The 11,098-nt window shown below is 34.0% G+C and overlaps 1 protein-coding gene across 1 annotated transcript; it reads left to right on the forward strand.

Annotated features, from left to right (window-relative positions):
* Positions 1–1,089: 1,089 nt before the first annotated feature.
* Positions 1,090–1,531, forward strand: LOC131510950 (ATP synthase subunit g, mitochondrial-like). The gene has a single exon (XM_058728702.1). The coding sequence runs from the start codon at positions 1,106–1,108 to the stop codon at positions 1,415–1,417; it is 312 nt and encodes a 103-aa protein (XP_058584685.1). The 5' UTR covers positions 1,090–1,105; the 3' UTR covers positions 1,418–1,531.
* Positions 1,532–11,098: the final 9,567 nt, after the last annotated feature.

The raw sequence follows: 11,098 nt of genomic DNA on the forward strand, positions 1-11,098 counted from the left end.
GTTTGGAAGAGGAAAAAGGGAGAATTACTGTTCCCTGGGTTTAGATTTTCAGTCATGCAAGATGGAAAATTCTAGAGATCTTCTGTACAAGTTGTGCCTATAGTTCAATAATCTGTACTATACACAAAAAATTGTTAGGAGAGACCTCATATGTCATATATTTTTTATCAAAATAAAAATATATTAATTTATGTTCACATTTTGGTGGCTACATTTTAGATAATTTCTGTAGAACAAGAAAACATTTATGGAGTAGAAAGGGAGAGCATAAAATAACAAAGAACCTTTAGGGACTTAGGAAGCTTGCCCTAAACAGAATAAAAGGTAAGAACTAGGACATCCAAGAGGAGGCCCTGCAAATCACTGCTGCTTTTGCCACATTTTGCCTAGCAAGAGTTCTGTCCTAATTCCCACAAAATGGAATGAAGTTCATGGGCTTGCCGCTTAAGTGGATCAGTGTAGACACCATGGGCAGTTCAGGATTACACATCAATTTATTCCCATCACTTTGCATGTCTTACTGATCAAATTAAATAACCAACCATCAAATTTCCTCTTCATTTTATAACTTCTGTTTACAGGCCATCTGTGTATGCCTCTTTCAGCTATGCTAACTGGTTTATAGACATTTGAAGGAAGGTATTTGGTTAAAATAATGACATTCATTAGCAGTTTGAATAATTGTATAATTTATATGCATATATAAATGTATATGTTAAACCTCATTTCCTTTTGACAGTAAATAATGTAAAGTACAGTTTTTCCTCTTCCAGATAAAGCTTTGATCATTCTACTGCAACATGGAGTCTATTGTTCTAAATACTTTTGTTCACATAGGCTAGTGTAGAGATCTCATATTTTCCTCCAAAAGAATAATTAAGTATTTCAATATTACATGTACTCCTAGAAATTATTGTTTAACAAAGTTATTGTTTCTTGAAAGATTTGTGATAATATTTTTAAATGCCATCTAGCATAAGAAGTTTAAAAGGAAAAATAACCAAGTACTTTACAAGATAAAGTTTTTCAACCTATTCAATCATGTCTTCAACATGTAGGTGAAGCAGATTAAAACTGTATTGACGGGACTCTCCATCCTCTAACCATGGCCCAGTTTGTCCGTAACCTTGCGGAGAAGGCCCCGGCGCTGGTAAACGCTGCTGTGACTTACTCGAAGCCTCAATTGGCCACGTTTTGGCACTATGCCAAGGTTGAGCTGGTTCCTCCAACCCCTGCTGAGATCCCTACGGCTATTCAGAGCTTGAAAAAAATAGTCAAGAGCGCTCAAACTGGTAGCTTCAAACAGCTTATAGTTAAGGAAGCTCTGCTGAATGGTTTGGTGGCCACTGAGGTGTGGATGTGGTTTTATGTCGGCGAGATCATAGGCAAGCGTGGCATCATTGGCTATGATGTTTGAAGACCAATCTTTAACATCTGTCTGTCTGTATTTGGTTTGTTATTTGAGTGTTTTTGGACAATATGTGATCAGACTGGTATTTGAATAAAATAAGATAATGTATCAAAAAAAAAACCTGTATTGACTCAGAGTATTAAAAATTGTATACTTTACTCAGAAACCATTATCTCTGATTCATTATATAAAGTCATCAGACAGTCATCAATTGAAATGGTGGTAAATCTACTCAGCAAAAGTTTATCTGACAGTATCAAATTGTGGAGTTTCTCATGTTTATTACTATAACAAGAAGATAAGAGCTATCTAATTCAAATGTAAAAGAATATATAAATACAATGTACTCAAAATATAACTTTTAAGTTTAAACTCAAATTTGTGGTAATTTTACAAATTTGATATACTATTATATTGTTGTAATATAAATCATTTTGCAACATATGTTTAAAAGGAATAAATGTGAGAATAGTAATTTAAAGCCATAATATTACCTTACACTCTTGAAAAAAAGATGCATTTTCTTTATCCCTTTACATTTTCATGAATTTTTATGTCTTTTGCACATGGACAGTGTATTGTCTCAAAATTTCCTTTTCTCTGAGATTGCTTAGTTACAGTTATTTTACTCTGGTAGTATTTTGGTGGTATTTAAGCTTTACTTTTTTAGTGTTATTCTTAAAACAGACTTAATTTTGAAAATTGAAGAGGGCTGAGAAAGAGTAGAGACCATTGGACCATGCCCATCTTCATCTGCAATTAAAAATCACGTATGAGAACATTTTGCACGATAATTATACATAAATACACACACACAAACACACATAGAATTTAAGGCTGAAAGGGACGTTAAGTGATCATCCAATTCAATATGTGAATACATATTTATAAACATAAAACACACATGTGCTCTCTGTAGGCTCTGGCCCGGGTATTTCAGCCTTGGAATGCACACTCACTAGAATTAGAATTGAGCCAGACCACCCACAAAAGGAAGGCCACCCAAGGGAAAATTCAAGACCTGGGCAAGCCAAGCTGCCAGGCTTGCCTTGTGAGAACAGCTGGCCATCTCAACACCTGCTGCCTAGTTCCAGACAGCTGGGGCTAAGGCCACAAGACCCAGCTGCTTTTAGGATGGGCACACACAAAGACCACTGCTGCTTGGGCATCTGTCAACTCTGCTATATTTGGTGGAGGAAGTTTGGCAGGGAGTTGTGTGGTCTACCGACTAAAATTTAGGCTGATTAGTCACAAACCAGAATCATAAAATCATAGGGCTGGAAGGAATCTCCAGTGAAGGAGGTCTCAAACTTTCGTGTGAATTAGAATAACATTGGGAGTGTCCTAAAAATGCTGATTCCAGACTTCATACCTTAGAGTCTTATTCAGGGGATCTCTGAAGCTATTTGCAATTTGCATTTTTCAGTAAGCCCCTGAGGTAAATGGAGATACTGTATTTAACCAATATAGATGAACCAAGGGTTTCATTCTAATTCAATTAGAATTCTAATTATAATTCATTCTAATTTGTTGAAGAAATGTATGGTTTGTGACTAATCAATCCATCACCTGGGATGTTTGTTAAAGATAAATATCACCAGTCCTTATTTACTTAAAAGTTACGGTGTGAATCTACCTTAAATTGGGAATTCACCACGTGCTAAATAGATGAATATATGAGGATCATTAAAAGTGACTCTTTTTATATTTCTTACTGGTTAAATGGAAGGCATGAGTTTTATCATAAAGGAAACAATTATTTATACATATAGAATTTTCTGTTTTTTCTTTGTAATGGAAATTAAGAGCCTGATGAAATTAGGGATAAAGGTGTTAACTTGATGTACATACCTTTTTATATTCCTTTTTCTCTTGGTATTACTAAACCAAAAGCTTTAAGGATTTGAAGTGGAAATATAATCTCATAATATAACCTAAAATGTGATAAAGTGAACTCTCCTATTGATAAATTAGATATTTCTGTATGGCTCAAAGGGAAACAGACATTTTACACTGGTTTTTCTAGTGCGAAAGGAGAGTAAGTATGCTGCCCCTATCATATTTTCAGAAAGTGGTCTGCCCAAGGATGAGTACTTTTGAGAATCTGTATTCTTTTCCCTTCTGTCTGAGGATTTTACCCAGGCCTCTGGGTTGTGTGTGAACCACCTAAAATTATACTTACATGAAACATTTTTCTAGAGAAGTTCATAACTTTCATCAGAATCTTAAAAAGTAAAGAGATAAGACTTACTTTAAAAGTAAGCAAAATAATTCAGTGAAGAAATGGGCAGAAGACATGAATAGACACTTTTCCAAAGAAGACATCCAGATGGCCAAAAGACACATGAAAAGATGCTCAACATCACTCATCATCAGGGAAATACAAATCAAAGACACACTGAGATACCTCCTCACAGTGGTCAGAATGGCTAAAATGAACAAATCAGGAAACTATAGATGCTGGTGAGGATGTAGAGAAACGGGAACCCTCTTGCACTGTTGCTGGGAATGTAAACTGGTACAGCCACTCTGGAAAACAGTGTGGAGGTTCCTCAAAAAATTAAAAAAAAGAACTACCCTACGATCCAGCAATAGTACTACTAGGAATTTACCCAAGGGATACAGGAGTCCTGATGCATAGGGACACATGTACCCCAATATTTATACCAGCACTTTCAACAATAGCCAAATTATGGAAAGAGCCTAAATGTCCATCAACTGATGAATGGATAAAGAAGATGTGGTTTATATATACAACGGAATACTACTTGGCAATGAGAAAGAATAAAATTATGCCATTTGCAGCAACGTGGGTGGAACTGGAGAATATTATGCTAAGTGAAATAAATCAGTCAGAGAAAGACAGGTATCATATGTTTTCACTCATATGTGGATCTTGAGAAACTTAACAGAAGACCATGGGGGAAAGGAAGTAGGAAAAAATAGTTTCAAACAGAGAGGGAGGGAAGCAAACCATAAGAGACTCTTAAATAGAGAGAGTAAAGTGAGGATTGATGGTGGGTGGGGGAGAGGGGAAAGTGGATGATGGGCACTGAGGAGGGCACTTGTTGGGATGAGCACTAGGTGTTGTATGTAAGCCAATTTGACAATAAATTATATTTAAAAAAAAAAAGACTCACTTCATCTAATTAGATGGCAACCGAGCTTTGAAGTCACCTAATACCATATTTTTTTCAAAGAGAAATGAGGAAAAGCTATATATAACTTCCATCTTAGTACATATAAGCTCATCCAGAAAAGAGCAGTGTTGTGTGTATGTGTGTGTGTCAAATAAAACAGTCAATTCAAATATACTGTTTAGTTTATTCAATATTTCAAGTGCGACATGATGGCTTTGTAAGACTTGAAATCTTTGTGTAGCTAATTGGTAGCTTTCTTGTCATACAACAATGTCATATATGTTTCCCTCTCCTACTTTGATGCAGTTGGACCTTAACTACTCTTTCATTTAATAGTATGTGTCCTCCTCCCACCCTCACACAGAGCCATGGTCGTGCATATATATTTTGAGGATCCTATTTTCTCTCTCCCACCTATTCTTGTTATTATTCTAGAATATTTTCTAGAATATAGAATATTATAGAATATTATTATAGAATATATTATAGAATATTATAGAATAATATATTATATAGAATATAGATTATAGAATATTATAGAATATTTTCTATTAATATAGAATATCAATATAGAATGTTATTATTATAGAATATTATAGAATATATAGAATAATATTCTGTTATAGAATAGAATATTATTATAGAATAATTAATATTATATATTATAGAATATTATAGAATATATTCTAGAATATTATAAAATATAGATTATTATATAATATTATTATAGAATATATATAATGAATATATATATTCATTCATATATATATATAGAATATATATATAGAATATATTATTATAGAATAATATAGGAATAATATTATTATAGAATATTATAGAATATTATAATAATATAATATTATTTTAGAATAATTCCAAAAAATATAGAATTAGAAATTCTGCTATAGAAAATAGCAGAATGGAAGTACCAGAATCAGTCAAGTCTGAACTGGATTTTAAAATGTTCCTGCCACATGGAGATATGGAACAATTGACCTTTGTATTTCTGTAGCCCTTAGTTGATGGTTGTGTTTTTTGAGGAAAGAAGGAGAATTTCTCCAGAATTAAAGCTCATTTATAAATGCTATACCTTTTCTATATCTCCCAAAATATATATGATTTATTAGTGAGAATTATTTTAAAATTGTTGACATGCTACTTTTGATCCTAAAATCAGTACTTGAATATTTTTATGTTGTTTTCAAGACATTTTACAGTTTATTAAAAATAATTTGAAATAAAGATCATTTTATTGAACTCACATTCTTAAATTTGGAGGACAATCTATTTCATTTTTGCCAGAGTTCCTCAACATGTGATATGAGCAGCAAGGGTGGGAGCAGGACTATGGCTTCTAACCAACTTTCTCTCCCAATTCCTGCATGTGGCATATGCCTTTGGTCTTTGTCTCTGCTCTTGTCACAGAGGTCCTCAACACCTCAGAATTTCCTGGTTGATAGGAGTGCCTTTTGTAACTCATAACAAGTCCACCACATGATTAAGAATTTGGTACTTTTATGGGGCGCCTGGGTGGCACAGTCGGTTAAGCGTCCGACTTCAGCCAGGTCACGATCTCGCGGTCCGTGAGTTCGAGCCCCGCGTCAGGCTCTGGGCTGATGGCTGGGAGCCTGGAGCCTGTTTCCGATTCTGTGTCTCCCTCTCTCTCTCTGCCCCTCCCCCGTTCATGCTCTGTCTCTCTCTGTCCCAAAAATTAAAAAAAAAATAAAAAAAATAAATAAAAATTAAAAAAAAACGTTGAGAAAAGAATTTGGTACTTTTAGTCTCAACTCATGATGGACCTTTGGGGAGGAGAGAGGGATTGGAGACCGAGTTCAGTCACGTGGTCAATAATTTATTCAGTCATTACATGTACAGAAAGTTCATATAAAACTCCTGAAACAATGAGGCTCCAGGAGTTTTGTAATGGAGAATATATAGATGTGTTGGGAAAGTGAATGCCTGGAGAGGGTATGGAAGCTCTAACCCCTACAACTCTGCCCTAAGCATCTCTTCCATTTGGTTGTTCCCGACTAGTATCCTTTGTAAGAAACTGTAATCATAAATAGAGGATTTTCAGAGTTCTGTTTGTTGACTTAGTAACTTATCAAACCTGAAGGGCAGTCATGGGAACCCCAAATTTATACCATCAGTTAGAAGTAGAGGTGATCCCTGTCATCTGAAGTGAGGGCAGGCTTGTGGTATTAAGTTCTTTTTTTTTTTTTATGTTAAAGTTTATTCAGTTGTGAGAGACAGACAGAGACAGAGTGTGAGCAGGGAAAGGGCTGAGAGAGAGGGAGACACAGAATCTGAAGCAGGCTCCAGGCTCTGAGCTGGGAGCACAAAGCCTGATGCAGGGTTTGAACCCATGAACCTGTGAGATCATGACCTGAGCTGAAGTTGGATGCTTAATCCATTGAGCCACCCAGATGCTCCTTAAGTTCTTAAACCGGTGGAGTCTGATGCTAACCCTGGTTGTAAGTATCAGAGTTGAATTTAGCTGTTGGACATCAAGTTGGTGTTGGAGAATTGAGGTTGGAATGCACACATCACAAAATATGAAATTCTATTGGGAAATAGAAATAAATAACGACAATCCTTCTCACCATGATGACTCTGTAATCATTAGCTTTCTGTTAATCTGAATTTCTTGAGTCCTGACTATGTGGATGTCACTCTTCTAGAACTATGGCAGTCAGAAAGGTGAATTTGACATGGGTTCTGCAATGGAGAATCTAAATTTACTAGCTAAAGAGATTCATGTTTAAGAGTGATATTTTAAAACAGAAATATTTTAGCAAAACCAAGTTATCATAGAAGTATGTACAATTCAATAATTCCTTTGAGTTGGGTGAAAGCAATGAATGATCATCATCATCATCTCTGTAAATAATGCTCATTTTGATTGATATTTGAAGGATGAAGGAAATTAAAGACATACAAGAAGACTTAGAAAAACTCTTTTCTACCAATATGTTGAAAAATTCCGCACCTACATAAGACAAGGTAGAATAACTAAGAAGATATACATCAAGAATGACAGTTACTTTATCAAAGAGCAGATTCATCCAAAATACCGTTTGTTTTATACTGGTACATTCTATCATTTTATTATGGTACATCAAATTGTAATATTCTACAAATGTATGTTGAATAAAAGAATAAATAATCTTTATTTTAAAAAGACTTTTGTGGTCAGCACTTTACTGGGAACTAGGGATAAAATGATAAGAAAAAAAGAGTCCTAGTCCTCATCCAATTCATAGTTGGGGGTGAAAAGAAACAATACTCCAATAATTTTACACATAAATATAAAATCATAACTATTATAAGTGCTATAAAAGAGATTATATGAGAGAAACAATGAGAGAAAGTGATAGTAGCAACTGGCTTAGTCAAGAAGGCTTCTCTGAGGAAATGAATTAATTGGATGAAGGAAGCTGGAGTTATGTGCAAAGAGAGGGGGCAGGAATGATAGCAAGAAGGATCATGTGTTAATATGAAGTTGGAGAAGGAAGAAGGTCCATATTGTACATAGGAAATCATTATCTTAATATCATTAGAGATTCATTGGAGAGTTTAACAGAGGTGTCAGGTGATATGATAAATGTGTGTTTTGGAAAGATACTTTGATGGATTAATGATCATGGACTAGTCACCTAATCTTTCTTGAGAATCACTTTTCTGAACTTAATAACAGAAATACCAATATTACCTTGCAGTGCTATTGTAATAGTGTAATAACACTTTGGGATAATAGATGTATATGATGCATAATAGAATAATAGGCTCATAATAAATGGTAGTTTTTATTATTGATTAATGTTGGGGTGTTAATGAGGAATAAACTGAATCACAAATGTAACATTCCTAAAAATTGTCTATTTACAACATGCATATTTATATACCCTTCCCCCCACTTCTTTTAGAGTATAGCACATTGGAAAGAGTGTAAGACTTTTAGTTAAAACAATAACAAAAACTTGAGTTAGAGTTCTAATTATGACTGTTAGCTTAGGAAAATCCTTCTCTGAGGTTTAATTCATTCTCTGTAAAGGTGAAATAATAATGCCTGTCACACCTGCTTTAGAATCCTTTAGAGTCTCAAATAGAGTATCAGAAAATTCTCATAACCTGGGAAACTTTAAAGAAATATGTAGCGTTTTCATTATTTGACCTCCTGTTGATATTGGCAACTATTTCAGCCTAACTCTGACAGTAAAGCCATCAATCATTGTGAATTTCCTCCCATTTGCATTAATTATAAATTCATCAATTAAGAAGTCTCGAATTCTTAGTCCAAGTTTCCCACACCTACGTAAGCCTGTCAAACTGTCAATTTTGCATATTACCTCTCAACTTTTCTGGCCTGCAGTGCAAATAAATGATTTATTTTTTTGATACCTGAATGTCCATCAGGAAAGACTATAGTTTTTTTTTTTTCTCTCAGTTTAGGTGCTAAACTGAATCACACCGAAATCCTTATTTTTATCTTTCTTGGATTTCTTGGATTTCTGACCTCTTCTCAGAACTACTATAATCTCCTCCTTTATTGACTTATGGAGGAGGATTATTACTTTCACTTTGGGGCCTAACTAACTCCTCTCTAGTTTGATTTTCTGCACTATTTCTCAGATGTTCTTTTAATTCTTATTTTAGGTAAATCCTTAATATTGGTGTATCATATCTCATTTACCTGAGGAATTATTTAGTTTTCAGGCTTATTAATTCTCTGGTTTTCACTTTGTCTTCTTACCTGAGGCTTTTTTATTTATGAAGAGTATAAGAAAACTTATAAACATATCAAGTTTTTGTATTGTCTATTTAAATTATCCTTTAAAAGAAAAGATGTAGATATATTTGTGTTAGAATTGAAATCATGATGAAGATACCTGCAATTTCAATACCCTCTAAAAAGGAATGTGTCACGTTGTATAGTTACACAAATGTGCAAAACAAAGGGTAGTACAGTGGACTTGTGATTTACTTCGCATTGTCTTTCATAGATAATATAAATTTTTGGTAAAACATTATATAACCTTAAAAATACGAAAAGTATATGGAAGTCTCCTATTATACTTGAGGTTATAATATGGAAGAAACAAAGCCATTGGTATACTATTTGATTTTTTTTCTTTTTTTTTTGCTAGAAAAGGATAACCTAGATTTTTTTTGTTTTTGGTCTTTATACTATTATAATACAGCAGGCTCTGTATATATCAATTAAACATTTTGAACAGAAAAGAGAACACACCCTAAAAACATCAGACAGCTAGAAAATGTTCTTCAGCAAAAACAACTGAAAACTATGAATGAAATACATGAGTTTCCTAAACAAAACAAACCAAAACAAAGCAAAGCAAAACAAAACACAAACTGAGAGCATATTACCCTTTGCTGCTTTTTTGTGCTAACTTCTCATTGCTTTAACAACATGTAGCTAGCACAGTAGTGTGGAGTCCATGGACATTAAACCCAGAGTAGCAATGACCTTTTTGATTCCAATGACTAATTTTTTTTTCTTGTTATAGTGACGGGAGACAACTAAAAATCTTAGAATCCTTCTTTCCCCTGGAACAGGACATAAGGTTTTCACTGGTCATAGAAGTCAAAATTGGAGTTTGACCTCAGTTTGGCCCCTTTTTTCCTCTGTAGTGGCCCATTCTTCACTGTTACAATTATCTCCAAATGTACAAACAATAAAAATTACTAACATTTAAAAATTCTACTTTGCACCAGACATCATGCTGTGGGCTTTACATTTAACCCTAACAATAATTCATTGGGACTGGTACTATTATTAGTTTCATTTGTATTAATAGGAACCCTGGAATTATGAGTTTAAATAAATATATTTCTGAGAATCACACAGCTAGGAAATGGCGTGCTGAAATTCAAACTCAGGTCTTGGGTGCCAGGAAAATTAAATTGAGGCAAGAATGACATAATGGGTCAAACAAGCCACCAATAACTAAAACAGCAAATAAGAAAAAGACTTAGAGGCTGACTGTTCCGGAAAACAAAATAAAATAAACAAAACCTTGAGTCTTCAATGTTGTATAGGAATTTCATTTTTATAATTGGTCTTATTTTCTAAAATACTTGAAAAAAATCAATGAACAGCAAGGACAGGATATTAGAGAAATATGGAGTCATATATTTAGAAATAGCACAACAGATAGCAATGCCTGATTATGGGAGACCATACAATTTACTACGTTAAAATGTATAGAGGAATCCCCTATTCTGGTTTTGAAATTTTGGAGGTTCACATAGAAATAAGGTCCTTTGCTGTTCCGTAATTCTACCAGTGAAAGATAGTCACAGGAAAGGTCAAATAAAGACTTGTAAAGACAGCTGCATTGACTAGAATTTTGTTTCAATATGAAGCTGTGAATATAGTAATATTTGTCAAGAAGCATTAACTAAGGCCAAAAATAATGGTACATGGGGGCAAAAGGGAGACACTAGTAACTAAAATAGAAGTTTAGAGGCTAACCACACTGGTCTGAGTATTGGTGAGACCTTGAGAACACTCCAAACTACAATA

This window comes from Neofelis nebulosa, chromosome 1 (assembly GCF_028018385.1).
Source record: "Neofelis nebulosa isolate mNeoNeb1 chromosome 1, mNeoNeb1.pri, whole genome shotgun sequence".
Classification (NCBI taxonomy): Eukaryota; Metazoa; Chordata; class Mammalia; order Carnivora; family Felidae; genus Neofelis; species Neofelis nebulosa.